Source organism: Vespa mandarinia, chromosome 5 (genome assembly GCF_050613455.1).
Source record: "Vespa mandarinia isolate Hongniang chromosome 5, ASM5061345v1, whole genome shotgun sequence".
NCBI lineage: Eukaryota > Metazoa > Arthropoda > Insecta > Hymenoptera > Vespidae > Vespa > Vespa mandarinia.
The window spans coordinates 1,862,527-1,882,500 of record NC_140814.1 but is presented as its reverse complement, the minus strand read 5'-3'; the positions used below and the strand labels follow the sequence as shown (position 1 = coordinate 1,882,500).

The 19,974-nt window shown below is 34.4% G+C and overlaps 3 protein-coding genes and 1 non-coding gene across 8 annotated transcripts in view; all 4 read right to left on the bottom strand.

Moving 5' to 3' along the window:
• Nucleotides 1-78, bottom strand: part of LOC118448192 (colorectal mutant cancer protein) — a 26,764-nt gene extending 26,686 nt beyond the window's left edge. Inside the window, exon 1 of one of the 3 annotated variants that reach the window (XM_085657441.1) lies at nucleotides 1-78. This exon is cut by the window's left edge and continues 231 nt beyond it. The gene's annotated coding sequence lies outside the window, so the exon portion shown is untranslated. The other 2 variants (XM_035881180.2, XM_085657442.1) reach the window with 2 other exon arrangements.
• Nucleotides 79-349: 271 nt separating this feature from the next.
• Nucleotides 350-2,636, bottom strand: Ude (Uracil-DNA degrading factor). Its single transcript, XM_085657447.1, has 4 exons — nucleotides 2,473-2,636; nucleotides 1,657-2,024; nucleotides 814-1,554; nucleotides 350-740 (listed from the first exon to the last, which is right to left on the bottom strand). The coding sequence occupies exons 2-4, from the start codon at nucleotides 1,998-2,000 to the stop codon at nucleotides 461-463; spliced, it is 1,365 nt and encodes a 454-aa protein (XP_085513573.1). The 5' UTR covers nucleotides 2,001-2,024; nucleotides 2,473-2,636; the 3' UTR covers nucleotides 350-460.
• Nucleotides 2,637-2,736: 100 nt separating this feature from the next.
• On the bottom strand, nucleotides 2,737-19,421 carry Ets96B (ETS variant transcription factor Ets96B). Of its 3 annotated transcripts, XR_014982255.1 has the most exons (10): nucleotides 19,066-19,421; nucleotides 15,269-15,383; nucleotides 13,124-13,180; nucleotides 11,528-11,587; nucleotides 8,495-8,642; nucleotides 8,273-8,409; nucleotides 4,303-4,814; nucleotides 3,888-4,224; nucleotides 2,963-3,752; nucleotides 2,737-2,875 (listed from the first exon to the last, which is right to left on the bottom strand). XR_014982255.1 is itself a non-coding variant. In XM_035881194.2 (9 exons), the coding sequence occupies exons 1-9, from the start codon at nucleotides 19,117-19,119 to the stop codon at nucleotides 3,316-3,318; spliced, it is 1,857 nt and encodes a 618-aa protein (XP_035737087.2). In that variant the 5' UTR covers nucleotides 19,120-19,421; the 3' UTR covers nucleotides 2,858-3,315. The 3 variants fall into 3 exon arrangements, 2 of the variants coding, with proteins under 2 accessions (XP_035737087.2, XP_085513569.1); XM_035881194.2 differs by having other exon boundaries at nucleotides 2,858-3,752; XM_085657443.1 differs by lacking the exons at nucleotides 8,273-8,409; nucleotides 8,495-8,642 and having other exon boundaries at nucleotides 2,858-3,752.
• On the bottom strand, nucleotides 12,939-13,011 carry TRNAK-UUU (transfer RNA lysine (anticodon UUU)). The gene has a single exon. It is a non-coding gene; the product is annotated as a tRNA-Lys (tRNA).
• Nucleotides 19,422-19,974: the final 553 nt, after the last annotated feature.

Below are 19,974 nucleotides of genomic sequence, written 5' to 3'. Positions count from 1 at the left end.
CCTCCCTCGCGAGTCAGCGACAGCAATAAAAACTATCGATTGAGCTCGCCGCTCGAAAAACCAACATGATGCCTAGCGCCATCTTCCCTTCCTTCTCGCGCGCGCCTTGATATCGACAAGATGGCGCTAGTTACTAACGACAGCGGGACATTTGAATTTCGTATTAACGTTTGACTGATATCGTCATATAGAGATACATTTTAAATATTATATTTTTTCTTATAAACATTACAGACTTTAATTATGGTTAATTGTGTAAAATATTTGACCTGCAAATAAAAGGAAATAATCTGTTCTTCTCATTAGTTATATATACATATATATATATATATATATATATATATATATATATGCAACTAATTAAACAATTGTTTAGTTTTAGCTTAAAAAATTTAAGAGCATGAAAGCTTTTATACGATAACTAATTAGATATAGTAGATAGATAATTAGTTATAGTATATCACACTGTAGACGTTAATTTATCTTTAACTACGGACACGAGCTTTTTTAATTTCGTAGGATCAGGACTATAAGCCCACATAATACACTGCGTATGTTCTTTAGTCGGTAAACTCTGAAGATCTCCGTCGGTTTGAAACCAAGAAATATCCTTTTCTTCTTTCATATGATCCACAAATTCTCGAAGAAATTTGTTTCTTTTTCTATCCCAAGTTAAATCGGATTGTGGGACTTGTACCGTCCTCAATTTCTTATAATCTCCATCTACTCCTTCGTATGCCCTATATGCAAAGCAGAAAATAATAAATGATCCAATTAAATTCACAATTCTTTTATAAGACATTAACGACTTACTTTAAAATCCCTTTATCTTCGATATCGTATTTTTTAACGAGTGGTTCGAAAGCTCGTATAATGTCGATCGATAAATAATTAAAATTATCTTTCGATCTGTCATTTACATTATAGTCGGTAATCCAATCCTCGAATACTTGAACAGCTTCCTTCATATTCTCGATTTTTTTTATATCCTTCGTACACGATATTACTCTTTCGGCTCTCTTCACCAAACCAGCAATGGCATGATACTGATAACTCAAGTCTCGTCCTTCAAGAGATTTGATACTCTGTAAAGCTTTTTCTTTATCCTTAAAACTAAGACCACTATCTTCTTTTTTCTCTTCTTCCACATCAGAGGATAACTTGGCAACTTTTCTATCGGGTTCGCTAGACTCGCTTTCGCTGCTCGATGTGTTCTTGTCGTGGCTTCTCTTGTTCGTCTTCTTCGTGATTTCTTCTTCAACTTCCATATCGACGTCATCTATAATACCGATTTTCGATGCAACTTCTGCCATCAACTTTTTCAACTTTGTCGGATCCGGACTGTATCCTAACATGATGCATCGAACGTGTTCCTTCGTTGGAAGTCCTCTTAAATCACCAATATCTGTCTCATACCATTGTATATTCCTTTCTTTGATGTTAGCAACTATATCCTTTAATCTACGATTCCTTTCGATGTCCCATGTTATCCTGTTATTTTGTAACTTTGAAGTACGTAAATTTTTGTAATCTCCTTTTTCCTTTCTGTAAGCGCTACGATATAAAAATCCAAAAAAAAGAAAAAAAAGAAAAAGAAAAATTATTAAGAAATTGATCGAATATTATTTTTCGACATCAGACAGATTAAAAACTTACACATAAAAATCATCGTCGATCAGATCGTATCTCTTGGCGAGTGATCTGTAAGCCTTGATCGTGTCGATCGGTAAATATGCAAGATTTTCCTTTCCACGATTATTTTCTTTATAATCGGTCAACCAATTTTCGAATACTTTCAAAGCATCTCGCAAATTCGAAAGTTTCTCCTCATCCTTCGTTATTTGTAATGTTCTCTTAACGCGACTTACAAAGCTGGTTATGACATGATATTGATAACTTATATCACGACCATCAAGAAATTTCAATGTATCCAAAGCCTTTTGCTTATCCTTGAAACCCATCGATCCTTCTTCTACTTCGGAAGACTTCGTCTTACCCATGATGACAAATCAAACGTATTTATACTGAAATGAATATTTAATTTTGACAAAATTATTCAATGACGCAGAAAAAGATTCACGAGTCATCTATATTCATTTGTACAAAGAATGGGATGAGCCAAAAAATGACTCATTCTAAGTACTTGAAATATTAATTTACGTATGATTTTATGAATATTGCAAAATCTATTACGTCTAAGTAAACACGTATTGTAAAAGTTTAAGAATATTTGATATTTTTAATAGAATTATACGAACGATATTCCGATAACGAATACGAATAAACAGGGAACGTAACAGTCTTATCGATGATAATTATGGAAATAAAAAAGTTGTGACGTAAAAAACTTATCTAAAAAATATTTTCAGGGCAAAAGTATAATTTTTCTTTCTTTTTTTTTTTTGTAAACATATAGGTATATTTACATTAGCGAAAGTGTGTTCTACAATTACTCGATTGGAGTAAACTTACCAAGTTTACGATTAACAATAAATTACACTCCTCAACTAAAATAGATTCGCCGCTAAATCGATGATGATATCACTCTAACGAATTCCACTATCGGAATGTACGATTCCACGCATTTTGTCTTCAGAGTGACAGTTGCGAACCCATCACCGTTTAGCTTAAGTCACCGACTATAGTTGCCACTGTGTGCTTACATGAGGGTGGGAGAAACATAGCTCTAACGCTATAGAAACCTAATGCGCGAGAGCGAGAGGCAAATATAAACATGTCCTGAGGTGTGTCAGAGCCTGAAATATACACTCGACCTCCGCGTACGATGTCGTGGACTTACGTCATATTAAGCAATGACCGCGAGATATTATTCCGAAGAAAAGATAGTCCTGATCAGATCTCGCAAGGCAAGCGTCTATCGATAAATATTATTATATATATGTACGTATTTTTCGAGGCTCTCGAATTATGATTATTTCAACTCCACAGAGGATATACTTACAATTAATTCGAGTAACAAAGCCTGCTAAAGTTAATTATTATATTAGCCTATTTACAGAATAAATTACAACATATCGTATCAGATCTGACAAAAAAAAAAAGAAGAACGAAATTTTCTATCTAGAGAATGTTCTATTACGTTCAATCTTCGTTTCGACAAAATAATAATTTCTAACTAAACAAATCTTTCCCATCTCATCGAAGACTTATGCAAAAGAATAAATATATTTACACGGGGATCTACGAAAAATTGGTGAAGGAAACTTATTTTTTTTTGTTTCTTTTTTTTTTCGACAAAGAACATTCAACTCGTTATCGATGAACATTCAGGATAGGGAAGAAATTTGTATATCTTCAACAAACGCAGCTACCAACGCCTAAACAAGCATATGGTGCTTGTTCGATTTTCGAATTCGTACTGCTATCCAATATTGTAGTTTCCGTTGTTGCCGACGGTGCTGGTAACTGTGATCTCTGCGTATCTTCGTAGCTGATCGGTAAGTTTTCTCGTTCTCTATTGATATTCTCTCCTTCATGATTATACGAAGTTTTATTTGGTTGTTCTTGGGATCTGATGTCAAGGGGATGTTCTAGCGTTGATAATCGACCATAATTTATAAAAGTTTCTGAATAAGCTGAAGTAGCATGGTGATGATGATGGTGGTGATGATGGTGATGATGATTATCGTATTGCGCAGAGTAATGCGCATGATATCTGGTAGTCGGTGTTTTAAAATCTTCGTTAGCACCCAAGTATTGATGCAGATGATGCAAAGTGGAAGGTCCATAAACTGTTGTAAATGATAAATATTAATCATAGCGTTAATTTCATAAGTAATAAAACACGATATAAGAACATCGTTAGAGTTTTAGAAACTCTTAACGAGTAGAAATAATCATTAAATACAAACACTTTGATCACCAACCTGCAGCCGTGTTCGAATACATAGCAAGAACAGCATCACCATAACCGGTTGTAGAATGTTTACCAAGCTCGGTTATGTCACTTGTGGTACACGTCTTTCCCGACATTGTGTGCGTTCTTACCATGCTACTATGGACTTCGGTGGAAAGTGCAGGAGTTCCTCCAGTTCCATAAGCCATGTTAAAAAGAGCTTCCGGATCGCATACGAATTTGTAAACATATCTTTCCCCTGCCACCTTTTGCATTATCCCCTTCTCATAATAATACCTTAAGGAACGACTTAATTTGTCATAATTCATTGCCGGTCGATTTTTTTGAACACCCCATCTACGCGCTACCTATAATAATGATTTTTAATCAAATTTAATAAGTCGATTAGAAAAATTACAAGAAAGTATCTATTAAAAATTACTGACTTCTTCCGGTTCGATAAGTTTAAATTCCATGCCACGACCGGTCCAAGCGATACAAGGTGCATTCGTTGGATCATCCAACAGTGCGACAAGAAATTGCCAAAGCTGAAGAGATCCTCGTCTTTGTTGTTGATAGCCAACTGTCACATCGCTCCAAGTAGTTGTCGCACTAGTCGACGATGGCCTCTTGCTAATGTATTCCGAACTCCACGAAGATGATGGTGATCCTCGTTTTTGCAAGCAATTATTTTGTCGTTCCCACGACGAATTTCTCGATTCCGCTTGAACTCCTAATTCGGTCCAGGTCGGAGTTATACTACGTTTTCCATAGCCATCGGACGTCCAGCTTTCTTGTCGCGGTAAAAAGCTTTCTGACGGAGTCGAAATAGGTGGTTGCCATTGCGATGTACCGGAAAAAGCACTGGCTGGTCGACTGGGTATCGGTGAACTTCTACTTTCTCTGGTACCAATCCCGTATTGTTGTTGTTGTTGTTGCGGATAAACCAAGCTGTTTACTGTAAAAGAAAAAAGCTTTGGTTAGAATCTGTTACTAAAAAAATCATGTCGTCCATTAGGACGATATGTATGTACGTTTTGATTGTTCTTTCATTGTTTCTTTTCCCTTACGTTCATCGTTACGCGTGGACAAGAGTAGAGAGAAAGAGAGAAAGAGAGAAAGAGAGAAAGAGAGAAAGAGAGAAAGAGAGAAAAAGAGAGAGGCAGAGAAAGAGAGAGAAAAAGAAAGAGAAAGGAAAGAAGAAAAAAAGAAAAAGAAGAAGAAGATCCGTATAGATGGAAAAGCGTTATGGAGGATGGAAAAATAGGAAGACAAAACGTAGAGGAACGCATTGGCAATTGCACTCACGCGCCGTCGCTGGTGAAGTGCTCGTCACACAAATATCGGCAGGAAATTGGTTGATATTCAAAGCCCACGGGGTTGCTCTGGCTTGCTCTGACGAGCAAGCGGATAGCGTTGGCGTCGTGGTACCTCTGAAATCCCGCGTACAGCTCGTGCGATATGTATATTAATCGGGTGCTGTGCTCTCGAAGGCTACACCACCATACCACCACTATCACCAGCAACGACTACGCAACCATCGCTACCTCCGACCCCGACTCCTCCACCTCGTTCTCCCCCTTTACTCCGGCACCATAGCTCCCGAAAAAGCCATTCTCGAACCGTAATCCGGTTACGCTTCAAGTCGTGCAGGGGAATATTGAAAAATTGAGAAAGCTCTGATGCCGAGACTTATTCGCTACGATGAAATATCGTGACCTCGTGAAGTTTCTCTCTGAGATTCAGCATGTGCTTGATTATTATTTAGCACGTAGTTTGTTTCTGAACTTTGGTATATTCGCCTAATATATAGATACGTATATTATATATAATCGATTCTTAAATCTATTAATCTACTTTTATTCTCATTCAAGATAACTCACTGATTCGGCCGAATCAGTGATCACATTACATTATCCCCCTCGTATCATTATTATCTCCCACAGAGCCCAGCAGAGAGAATTAACAGGAAGGTTCACGAAAGTCAACTATAACTAGCGTTTTACTTTACCTGCCACGGTAAACGTCGGTTGGATCGTGGGTATTCGAAGAGAGGAGCTTTTGGGAAGGGAATGGAAGCTCCAGGGCTAATCTACCACTTTGTCTCTCTCTCTCTCTTTCTCTCTCTCTCTTTCTCTTTCTCTCTCTCTCTCTTTCTCTTTCTCTTTCTCTCTCCAAAGAGAGTAGGAGAGTGAGGATGGAAAGGGGTTGGTCCTAGGTCGGTGAGAGCAGGACCAGAGGCTTTGCGGGTGGTTTTAAATTAAAATTAATCACGAACTGATGAAACTGGCGGCGTTGTGCTCACTAGGGTAGGTAAAGGGTTGCGAGGCCAGGGGTGGTCAGGGGCGGCGCACACGAGGGTTGTTCGCGTAAGAGGACGGCCTACACTCGTCCATTCTCAGAAACGAGAGAAGGTATCGCTCCTTTTTGCTCTTTTTCGCCCTCCCTATTTCCTATTCGCTCTCTTTCTCTCTCTCTCTCTCTCTCTCTCTCTCTCTCTCTCTCTCTCTCTTCCTCGCTCTGTCTCTCATTGTCAGTCCCGAATTCCGGCGCTGTGCTCAATTAATAATGCAAGCACGATTTTACATCTACTTTGCTTGCCAAATGGCTTGTCTTGACCCAAAGCAATATACTTCTTCGTTCTTTTAATTTTCTTCAAGTACGAATAATAATGATCATAAAATATTATTATAATGTGCATTCTATAGATACGCATATTCCTATTTGTTATGAATTAGGTACTGGATCGATCTATAGATACATGTAAAACTAATCGCGATCACCGATTCGTAATCCTTGGGAATCGTACGGATTAATTACTGGAATACGAACAATTGGTATCCATTAACAGGTTATTACTATTCTGTTCATTATTTTGAAACAAGCGTTGAACGTAGAAGAGCGATTGGACATGTTAACGTTACGATACATAAGTTCACGAAATAAATTAGATTAATTTGAATCATATCAATGAGAATCATCAGTTGAAAAGTATTGATCTGACGTTATAAAAAAAAATATATATATATATATATCGCTTTTCATTTTTCTTATTTTTATAATGAATTTAATATGGTGTAACAAGCCGAATAAAAGCTATCATCGATAGCAACGATAGAGGATTCATCCTATTATTACCGTAAACTACGTCTAAATAATTGAAACGGTTAATGGTAGGGAGAATTAGCTGAAGAGAGGCCGTAGCAAAATTCCCTAGTGACTTGGAAGTAGGTGGGTATCGCGATACACATCGTGCTGATGGATAGATATAGTAAACGAGTTCCTAAAGGATTCGTTATCCTTGTGTGCGTAAAGACTAATCGGACAGATTATAGAGCATGAGCTTGCAAACCTTGATTTCAGCCTTTCATAGTCATTTGTAACCTCTATTTACCTTATTTATCATTTTCCATTCTAATTAGATAGGATATCAAATGATAGAAAAATTTTTAAATTATTAACGAAAAGGCGAGTATTTTTTAAAACCTATATAACAGTTTAGTTATGCTATATTATTTTCTTAAATTAATAATAATTTTATATTTTTTAGTAAATTAATTTTTTAAAGCAGAATCTGATTTTAAAGTCTACAAGAGAGGGAGAGAGAGAAAGAGAGAAAGAGAAAGAGAGAGAGAGAAAGAGAGAGAGAGAAAGATGTGCTTTTTGAAACAGGATATTTTAGAAAATCATATCTACTCGTTCTTATTTGAATTGTTACATTTCACTACTGGACCATGAAAGAGCTTTCGACGTTCAATCTCCCACGGGAGAGCATCTGGAGTTCTGTACTTCGCCCAGCAGCTTTCGCTGAATTCTAGGAGACGCTTTCCACGGCTTTCGAGAGTTGAAAGCAGTCTTCAATTATTCAATTATGCATACTTAGAACAATGCATGAGTTTATTCACCGTTCAAAGGAGAAACTACATTACTTTTCACCAGGAAGCTATCAAATTTTCTTCGTTTTATATATGAAATATATCATTCGATTATTCGTTGTATTCTCTTTGAAAAAAAGAAAAAAGGAAGAAAAAAAAATATATATATATATAAGAAAAAAATAATCGACTTTTCTCGAATGAAATGAAAAATGAACTCTCTACCAAGGAGATAACATCGACGGATGATTTTCTCATAGTATATTAGTTTCGGTTTGTGATGAGTCAATAAATGGATAGTATAGTAGAATCGTCACCCTCTTATTCCAGTTATTTATGAACCGTATAAAGAACAATGGTGCGTGAATCTTTTCTATAGAAATTTGTCATGGTATGAATTTTAATATTGACATTTAATATACTATCTTCCTTTTAGACACTATAATATATGAAAAAAAATATATATATAATTCATGAATATCATTATTAATTACAAACAAAATAAATAAAATAAATAAATAAAATCTTCGTATAATCTTACCGTTCTGAGAGCTCTGAGTTATCGAAGACGAAATAGTGGAAACAGAAACCGGCTCGAGGTAACCCTTATCAGTCGGTTCTTCTTTTACGGCAACATTCTTTAAAGATTCACTTTTCTGCGGACTTAGCCTATTGTTTCTAAGAACAACGAGAAGATCCATTTTTATTATCTATAATAAAAAATATCTAGCAATAAAAAAAAACACTTTTGTAACATACTCACACGAAACAATCAGCTGGAGTACTGGGATTTATATCGAGAAAATTAGTATTAAGGGTGGATGGATGTGCGACGGAAATTGTGTATTGAGGATGGTAAAGAGCTTCCCGGGACCTTTCACAATTCCCCGATTCCTGTTTCACGCAACCATCTGAAAATATAAAATAAAAACAAAGTAGATTATTCAAAGTATATCCCAAATTCATTCATTTATTCATTCATTCGTTCATTCATTCATTACTCAGCATTACTCTTTATTCATTAGATTCATAAATACGTATTATATATTAATTCTTTATAAAACTATTATTGTTATTGTTGTTGTTATTATTGTTGTAATTTAGTAATACGTTCCAATATCGCGTTTCATTAAAGATTAAAGATTAAAGAGAAAAACAGGTACACAAACTTTCCAGGCAATTTAATATATTATATAACAAATAAAAAAAAGAAGCACGAATATTTTCTAAACATTAAATTGTAAAATAAAGATGAATCTATTCGGTATACAATATTGCTCTGCCATTTCCGAAATGGATCACCTTTGCTCGAGTGCATGTCATTATCGTTTATCAAGTGCAAAGCAGTGATTATCCCTTTTTTCGCTGGAAGAAGGGCGAGACTAGAAAAGAGAAGAAAAAGAGAAAGACAGAAAGAGAGAACGAGAGAGAGAGACAGAGAGGGAGAAGTATAGAAAGTCATAGATGATAGCAGGAGAAAGTCAGTTTCTGTGAGACGCACGTGCCAGGACCGGAAGAGAAGACGCATCGTTGCAGCGCTGGCACGTGGAAGACGAAAGAAAAAAGAAAAAAAAGGGAGAAGACCTGAAACGAAGAGAAGACACATGGGTAAGGGAACCAAGGGGATGAGAGCTAACTTAATGGGGGATGCCGACGATTTTGCGCGGACGAGGGGCGCGGCCCTTCGATAAATCAAACAGACTCCAGCCGTGGGAAGCGTAAGTCAGAGACCTCCGGCGATCATTGTATTTGTAAACATCGGAAGTTTACTGTTACGAGATTGAAGGAGAAAGAGAGAGAGAGAGAGAGAGAGAGAGAGAGAGAGAGAGAGAGAGAGAGATAGAAAGAAAAGTATTTAAGTCGACAAATTATTATAAATATGTAGAAAACGTATAATACGAGACATTATTTTCAACATATGTCGTATATATACTTGAAAACTATCATTTATTATCGATGATTAAAGAAAATGAAAGAAAGAGAGACAAAAAAATTTGTACATATAAATTTATGTCCATACGATATGTATTATAACTATATTATATATTAAGAAATTAATATACTCTTCCTTTCTACTAATCATTAATATTTCAAATGATTATGCATTTTAATTAACATAAATAAATTTGATATAAGTGTTCTTGAAAGATATCAATGAAATCATTCATCGTGATCGAATAAATGATATCATCGAAGAAGACAAATCTGATTGGCCCTAAATGTAATTGAGTGTATTAATACATCCCTCTCGTTATTTAAACTACCCCTCGAACGATTGGTTGATCATTCGAACGCATATCATTAAATACAAATGTTTACTTGAGTTACCAGATAATAAACTTAAAACCGAATTAATTAATATGTTAAGTTCGACAGTTTTATTAATTATATTATGTAATATAATTAAATAATAAAGAATTAAATCACAGAGATTTAATAATATCGTAGGATATAAATTGTTTTTTGAGAAAAGAAATGAAAATTACATCGAATTTGATTCATTCTGCAAATATCAAACTGCAAAGTCTGAAGGAATAAGATACGTATGCATGTTCATCAAATGCGAGCCCTTTGGTTATTTACACGAACCAAACGTTTCCGATCTATAGGGTGTACCACGCAATATAAATACTTTAATAAATTTTTACATATTCGATATTTTCTAAACGAATTTAAAGAAAGTATCAAATCAGCTTGTGATTTATTTATTATTATAAATTATCCAGTACCTTAAAAAATAAAAATTACCAATCAATATTTTCAATTTTCCTATGGTTCACCCTATATATATCCTAACTTAATTTTCTTTTTATCCGAAATTATAATTTGAATATATTCGATCTCCTTCATTCTTTCTCTCTTTCTCTCTCTCTCTCTCTCTCTCTCTCTCTCTCTCACTCTCTTTCAACAACCGCCTTTTACGTTATTAATCATGAAGCGAGCGTTTAACTGGTCCGTATGTTAAAACAAGTACGTTAAAAAGAAAGAGGAAAACCCTCTGGCTTAATATAAAGTGCTTACTCGCATAATCCGATATCGATGATCGGCGGCGTTAAAGCACTAGTGTTGATTTTTCTCTCCCGCTTTAAAAAATAGAAAGAAGAAATCACCCTCGAGCGAGCTAACGCGTTGGTTTAATAAAAACTCCTGCGTTCTCCTCTCATACCACTCTACCTGAATCTACACGGTGAATATTCAGGAACGCGAGAGTGGGTGCAAAAAAAAAGAGAAAAAAATAGAGAGGGAGAGAGAGAGAGAGAGAAGGAGGGAAAAAGAGATTCAACTACGATAAAAAGTATTTATCTCATCTTTTGAACGATTTAGTTGAGTTCATTAAAATAACTTTGAATGACCATAAATGAAAATAATCGAAATAATTTCCAATTAATTGTTTAACGAAGAAAATTCAATGAAAAATTTTGCTTTATCTTCGTTCTATGTAAATATCGATATATTCGTTTAATCGTTTATACTAAATTAGATTTTATATGCAAGATTATATATGAAACGTCAATTAATTTATTAGCCCATAAATGTAGAACAGACAATTTCGTCGGAGACGCATGTTGTTGTAGGATAGAATAGTATTTCCACGAAACATCGATTCATTTGGAGATTAACTTCCTTCGGATTAGGAACAGCGGTAATTTTAGATCCACTTACGATATAGGGTCGTAGTGAACAGGTAATTAGCATGTAATGTTGAATGTATCGATTCGATGCTTTTAAAATTGATGTTAGAAATAAAAGGAAAATGTATTAACAAATTAATATTTTTCTAATATCGTACACTAACTTGGTATTTGATGAAACTCTGGCACGTACTGTTCGCTTCCCTCCGTTTCGCAACTGCTACCTGTAAATGAAAGAAAAAAGAAAAAAAAAAAAGAAAAATAGATTTCATTTAATTAGGTATTGTTGATATTTTATCTAGAAAAATATATACATAAAAACACTACAAATAAATATTGATTGTAAGCAACGATAGAAGGGGGATTTTATCAAACCGATTATGATTAAAATATAAGTTCGTTTGTCTAAGCCACGTGTTTCTCAAACCCTGTCACAGGTTTCCCTTCGCGTCTATTACATTATATCTACAGTATTAATAAAACCTAATTAAAATTAATGTTCTGACCAGTTGAACGCTGCATATGTATAATCAATTCCGACAAAATCATATAAATGATCGTATGATAATTAGTTTTTATCTAAGAGAGCTAAACTTTTACATGATAACAGAACATGTGTAAAAGAACAAAAAAAAATACAGATAAAAAATAGAGATTTTAATATAATAAATAGAAGATTTTAAAGGAAATAGAAAAATAGAAAGTAGAAATATAAAAAGAATAAGATATATAAAAAATAGAAAAAGATACATTTTTCATTATCGCTAGTAGCACTTTCTAAAACAGCATATCCGTCGACGTGGAAAATAAAACGAAACTTTTAAAAATTGGATGGCTAATAGATGAACGGACACCTCAGCACGCCGTGGTACCGATTGTCATTTTCAGAATCTAATCTTCTAATGGGCTTCAATACGTTGAACTTCAATTAGAAAAATAACACAAGTAGGGTCAGGTTTTCTTTAGTACATGTTCAAACTATTGATCCAATAGATACTCTATCTAACAAAGTAACAGGTTTAAATAAAATGGATATACAAGAAATGATTTTTGCTTTAGAAAATGATACTTATATAATATCATCAGATATATTTTGGTATTACTCATAGAGCTATTTATAAGATAAGCAATATCATCGCACATGTGGCATATGTATATATGTGCGCGCATGTAAATATTCTATGATTTATCAAAGATCGATGTTTACAAAAAAAAATCTACAAAAGTGTATCGACGAGTTTATCGTATATTTTTATCGAACCATCGTGATTCTAAGTATAATATTATATTCCACAATGGATATATTTCAAATTATAAAAATAATCCATTAATAATAAACGAATTATTTTATACTCTAAAATTCATATTAAAAGCATAAAAATTATAATAAACTAATTGTATCTTATAAAATCTTATCGGTTTTTTATTTTTTTTTATACATTTTTATCACACATATATGTGCATATTATTTAATTTTAAATATTTTTATATTATTTCATAATAATAACCATTCGATTGTTTTTTCATTTTATTTTCTTTGAAATAAAAAAAAGAAGAACGAAACAAAAAAATAATCGCCCGAACAGGGACTCGAACCCTGGACCCTCAGATTAAAAGTCTGATGCTCTACCGACTGAGCTATCCAGGCGGCTGTTTGTCTAGTTGCAATATGTATCTTATTTGGTCAATCCTACTTATATATATAAATAAATAAAACATTATTTATACAGATCTTTAAATTATTGTTTATTATAACTTACCATCATGAAGCCAAGACTCTTGTCTCGTATAATCTTGAGGAGGATATAATTCATTTCCTGTAATAAAAAATTAATATCATTTAATATTTGATCAATACAATAATAAACTAATATATATATATATATATATATAAAATAAAAATACACACAATAAATATAAAATAAAAATTTGATTATAATCTAAAAATAAGAGAAATAAATAAAGATAAAAAGAAAAAAGTCGAATCGACGAGAGTGCAAATAAGAGATAAGAAAAATAATTACGGAGTGAGAAATAAAATGGTGATGTGAGGAAAGACGTGCTAGAAAAGAAAGCGAATGGATGAATCAGAAGCAAAAACGAACCCTTCAATGCGAGAACATACATACATAAGAATATATCGTAGGATACCGTATGACATGGGGTGCGTTTAATGGATCTCAAGATTCGCCATGGGTAGCCACTCGTTGGTAACTTTGTTTTGTTCGTACGCAGAATCCCGTCCAACGAATCGAATCTATTTAAGCTTCAGCTCATTGCTTAGAGATAATGATACTACATTTCTATCAGCTATCCTTTCAATGAAAATGATATAACGAGAAATAAGAAAATCGTCAAACTTATCTTTCGTTAACATTCATTTCTACGGGACATTTATTTAAAGGGGGAAAAAAAGAAAAGAAAGAAAAAAGACAACAAGCAAATTAATTTCAAATAAAAAATAAAGCTCGAGGGTTGCCTTTATTGATGATCGAAAATATTCGAGAATCTTAGTGAATACTTTACGCGTTGTGACACTCACTTCCCAGGACTCGGTAACGTTGTAACATTTTTCAATGCAGAATCACGAGAGCCGAAGAATGAATGGGAACGGTTGGTAGGGCGTAATACGATTACGATAGAGAAATTGCGGCGTTATAGGTGCTGATTGAGTTAGGCGGAGGTGGTCCATCCTGACTGCCGTCTCACACCACAGCGTGCCGATGCTAGATATAAAGTGTCAATCATCGAAGCTAAATTTCCATAGGGTTCTTACGAACAGGAGGGTCACGCGTATGCTACTTGCTTCTACGTATAAGAAACACCGGGGAGCCTCTTTCGCGTTGATAATTTCTTACTTATCGAATTTCATTGAGAATGCACGATCCTATGTATGTATGTATGTATATATGTTACTGGGTCAAGAATGTTGAAAATAAAAAATCAAATATATTTTATAGATGATCGATAATCGAAGAAAAAAAATTTTGCAGAATGTGTGAACAATATACATTATATATTGTTTGTATAATTAAATACTATACGAAATAGAAATTTTAGAAAAATATTCGATGAAATTTATTACATATAATATGATCATAAATGTGATTCGTACGATCATCATTCGGTGTTTCAGTTTGATAATACAATAAACGTGGACCCCACTCGACAATTCTCATTTTCGCGACGAAAGGCAATTGAAAGGATGATTTTGTCTATAATTGCCCGCTAGACTCGACCACATCGTCTCGATCGACGACAGAGTATAATCCTGAGCGACGAACCGTAGAAAATAATATCGTCGTTGATGCAACTATATAAAGATATCGACTCGACAGCCTGCGAGTGACAGCTTCTCTTCGGGGGTCGATCCATGTTTTCTCTCTCTCTCTCTCTCTCTCTCTTTCTCTCTATCTCACTTCGTTCCACCTTCCCATACATTCTATGCGTGTTTCTAATCGAGCCTTCAACGTCTACACACTTTTCTTATGTGTTCGCGACGTTTACTGGTTTAAGATACGTTGGAAACTTCGCGACCTGATAGTTCAGCCGCAATAAGAAGAGGTCGAACAACGTGATATTATCAAAAGCTTCAATCTCATAGAAGAGAAATATACCATAGAATAAAGAGAGAGGAAGAGGGAAAGAGAAAGAGAGAGATAGAATTTTCTTCGCTCGTTCTTTGCCCCTCCTTCCTTTCCTTCGCCAGCTTTTATCTCATCTTGAAAAATCGATAAACCATGTTGTCCTATCTAGTTCTACGTTTCTCCGCCCTTTACCTGGATTTTACATTAAACTCTCTCTCTCTCTCTCTCTCTCGTTCTCTCTCTCCCTCTCTCTCTCTCTCTCTCCCTCTCTTTCTCTCTTGTAAATTATAAATTTTATCTTAAGATTTGAATACTCACCAGTTTGGGTTTTCTCGTCGTTCGTCGTCTGAGACGTTGAATAATTATTGTGAGAACAATAGTCGCTGCTCGTCGTTTGCACCGGTACAGCTAATCTTCCATAGTCATCCGATGGCTGAAATAAAATGCAAACTCAGTCGATCTAATATTGCTTATACGTATGTATGTTATTAGTAATTTGACAAAATCATTTGATATTAATTTTTGATGAAACTAAACCGATCAAAGTGTGTTGGAGAAACAGACGACAAGCCTATCAAGAAAGTTGAGAAAAGGGAGAAAAGTGAGAAAGGAAGAGAAAAAGAGAGAGAAAGAGAGAGAGAGAGAGAGAGAGAGAGAGAAAGTGGTAGTAAGGAAGAGAGAGAAAGTGGTACTAAGGAAGAGAGAGAAAGAGAAAGAAAGAGAGAGAGAGAAAGATGGTGGGGAAAGGAAGAAAGATGAGATGCGGCACGGAGGACATCCGGTGAATGATTGGATGGGTCCTTCCTTGCGGAGCAATCTTGTGGTAAACTTGATTACCGGTTTCGGGAATTCTCGGTTATTAACGCGCATTCCGATAACGTTGTGGGCACCTTCGATATCACGAATTTTGACTAGACGTTCTGATTTTATTCCTTTCCTAAACTCCGATTCGGATTTAAATGAATCGATAAGGAAGTTATAGATATAAATATTATTTCATAAACAGTATTCATTAATCTTAATAATAATGATTTTTTATAATTAATAAGTTTATTACAATAAATAAGTGTTTTTAATGATGTTAACACGAGAAATATTTTACCGATAATATTTTTATCAAATCTTCTTCACTTTTTTTATTCACTCTCTCTTTCTCTCTCTCTCTCTCTCTCTCTCTTTCTCTCTCTCTATCTCCCTCTTTTTCTATCTGCCTTCTTTCTTACTTTCCAATATTTTTCGTCAGCTCTAATTAACAGAGATTCGTAAATTAATCGACCTTATGACTGTGGGAAGACATTAAATCCACGTGGCACGTGCCAAGACATAAATCTTAATTAAATTCACTGATATTCTTAGATTAAATCGTTAATAACACCTTCCTCGTAAACAAAAAAGAAAGGAAAAAAGAAAAAAGATAAAAAAAAAAAATAAAGAATACATTCCTATCATATCTTATTTAACGCTTTTCATTTTTACGTGATTATTATTAAAAAGAATCTGCAAAGACGATATGCTATTTAACATAACATTCACACATCAGTGATAATTTAAAGAAAGAGGTACAAACTTTTCGAAAAGATAAAAAGTTGCTTATTCGATGTTATCGAATTACTTTTCATCGACGACGAAATCAATTGAACGAATTAACGCGGTAATGATTCGTAAGCGGAAAGTGCAAACATCGCCGCGTGCCGTTTAACGTATGGTCCCCCGTGACTTTTCCCATCGGATGCGTTCATGACCCAACCGAATGTTAAGTGTCAATGCAGGAACAACGGCAGTAGTAACGTTACGCACGTGTTCGTATATATATATTGATAAACGTGTACGCATATATGTGATGCAACGTAACAGAGAGAGAGAAAAAGAGAGAAAGAAAGAGAGAGAGAGAGAAACAGAATAAATATGCACGTTCGTCTCTTTCGGGCCTTCGTGAAAAGGAGATGCTTATGAACATCGAGAGGGGAACGCCCCGTCGTTCTTCTCGAGTTTGCGAGGGTTCGATACCCCCTTGATTTTCATAACTACCCCACCCTCGTAATTGCGCACTTCGCTTCGCTTTATAATAAAGTCATCTTATAGACAAAACGATGGTACGCAAACAGATTTCTGACCTCGGATTCGCTCGATTTGTCCGACGGATTCATAAGAAAGGAAATTAATACTATTAAAAATGAGTTCATTTATTTTATGAAATAAACCGAATCTTTCATTCTTTCTTACTTGAACGTCGTTACTTTAATTCGTTTCTATAAAGAAACGGGAGAAAGAAGTTTATCCACTTTGATACGAATTTCCTCTTTACCTTTAACAAGAAAAGAGGGTGCGAAAACAATGATGAATCTAAGTTCTAACCAGTCTAACACGAACAATACTTGTCAACGCGAACAAGCCAACTATCGAAGACAAGTATCACATCCAGTGATTGAGTTCTCTTCGAAATTGACAAAGAAAATGATACAAGATTTCTTATCTTCAAAATAAATATTTCTACTAATAGTGTTTTATGTGTACAAAAAAAAGTAAAAAACTCTAGGACAACTTTGGAAAAGAAATTATTTTAGATGATCATTGTTGAATAGATATATATTACGAGCTGACAAACAGAGCAGGGTCACCCCTCCCTTTTCCGATTCCCTTATGGGAAATCCAACTGGTATCATATGCACTCGAACACAAGAGTCAATTAAGCGGTGATACAACTACGTGAGTAAAGTACGTGGGAATCGGCTGATTATTCGAATAGAAAAACATAAATCAAGCAACATTTCGAGAGAGATCTACGATGTCCCATTCACCCCCTTATTTCTATAGTTTTCTAACATAGGGTATCCATCGACCACCCGTAGCTTAGAAGTTATAGATATATCACCGTTACGACAGCATCAAAATTTTAAACTTTCGAATGTCATTAATATTTCTTATCGCGACTGATTATATAATATATTATTGATTAGAAAACGTTTAATTGAATGAAGGAAATTAGATATAAATTATAAAAATTCGAATGTATATATAAAAATCTTATCATTTTTCTCAATGATCCTAATCATACAAAATTCGTTTGAATTTTTAACGCGATAACAGAACACATTATACCTTAACGAAAATAATGATACTGACCAACCCACGTTAAAAGCTTTTTCTATGTAGAGAAAGTGATAGAGGGACTTTTACACATACAAACACAAGCAACGCAGACACACATATATATATACAAGGGGGATTCGATGGTTCGAACGGTGGTGACAATTACGTGTTTAGAAGACACAAAGAGGTTTCACCCGTGGGACGAGCCATCGATGCGTGGAGTCGCGTGCCAGGGCAATTTGGTAGTCGAGGATCATCGTTCGGAAAGTACATTATGTTTTGCTACGCTTCACTATATGATCTCCATTGTAAAGTTGAGTGACTTTACGGTGACAAAAGTTCTACCAGTAGTATTCAATCCGCAACGTGACTTCCTTTCACTCATTAAGTGAAAAATTTATGTTTTATGGTTTTTATAATTTTCTTTCAAAATTTAACAAATAATTATTTTTATCTTTTCGATTTCCTTTTCTTTTATATATATATATATATATATATATATAAAATATATATATATATATTATATATATATATATATATATATATATTACGATGCAATACCGATACTTCATGATATAATTATATTATAAAATATCGCATACTCCGTCATGTTTTCGTTTAAGATAAAATATAAATTGTATCTTCAAATATAATTTTTCTAAATAATATATAATCATACGATGAAGATACATACATGCGTCGGCAAAAATCTCGATTGATAACTCGACCCAATATAATACTATATATAATACTGTAAAGACCGTAATGATTTAATGTATCGATAATACGTAAACATAATCGAGTATTAAAATTCTTATTAACATAATACTTTTATGTAATTAATGCAAATCAATATATATAAATATTATAAAGGAAATATTTATTCATTATCACATCATGATAATGTATTCTACTCTGCCTTTTCTTTCAATTTTACATATTAATTTAATTAATGAAAATATTTAACGCATAACACACGCTCTCTATCATAGATCATATATTATAGATCATTAATACCAACATACCAATCTCCCCAAATTTGCGGTAGCAGCGGGTACCTCCTGATCGGGGAGGTTCATCGTTAACCGTTTATTACACTTTCTTTGTTATCCAAGACTTATCGTGCTCGTTATGAAGAGACTCACCAGAATGAAGGATTTAAATGTAATAGAAAGAAAAAGAGAAAAAGAAAGCAAAAGAGAAAGCGAAAGAGAAGGAGAAAGAGAAAGAGAAAGATGAACCACCAACACCCTGACGCAACAAGGAAGAAAAAAAAGAAGAAATATTAACGGATGCAAAAATATATACGAAGAGCGAGTGATAGATATAGAAATTCTCTCGATGTGCTTTCGATTCGATTCTGTCACCGCGAACGTCACGAAGTTCGAGAAGAGAACTGATTCCGAATCGAGTGATTTGATTTCGGGTAGTCGCGGAAAAGACATCCCCCGTTTTCCTAGACTACGAACTCTCTCTCTCTCTTTCTCTTTCTCTCTCTCTCTCTCTCTCTCTCTCTCTCCCTCTCTTTCTCTCTCTCCCTCTCTTTCTCTCTCTCTCTTCCGAGGGGTTGTGTCTCCGATCTGTCTACGCCCACATCGTGACGTCGAAAACAGTCCTGCGCGGCTTTTGATACTTAGGGGTTGTTTCCTACCACAGCTTGGTAGGCGGAGCTCGAATTCATTGGCGGCATGCACCCTTCTCGTATTTCCTCCACGGAAAGCTTGACTTCTTTGATGGACTTCTCTTCGTCGCTCGTTCATATAACACGTCCCAACACGATGTAAAATTTTTGATACATATTCGTAAGAAGTCTGAAAGAAAGAAAAAAAACGTCCATTACTATTATATTATAATAAAAATTAACAAAAACTCATAAAGAATAATATAATTATTACTATCTAATATAAGTATTATGATTTGTTGTAATAGATATT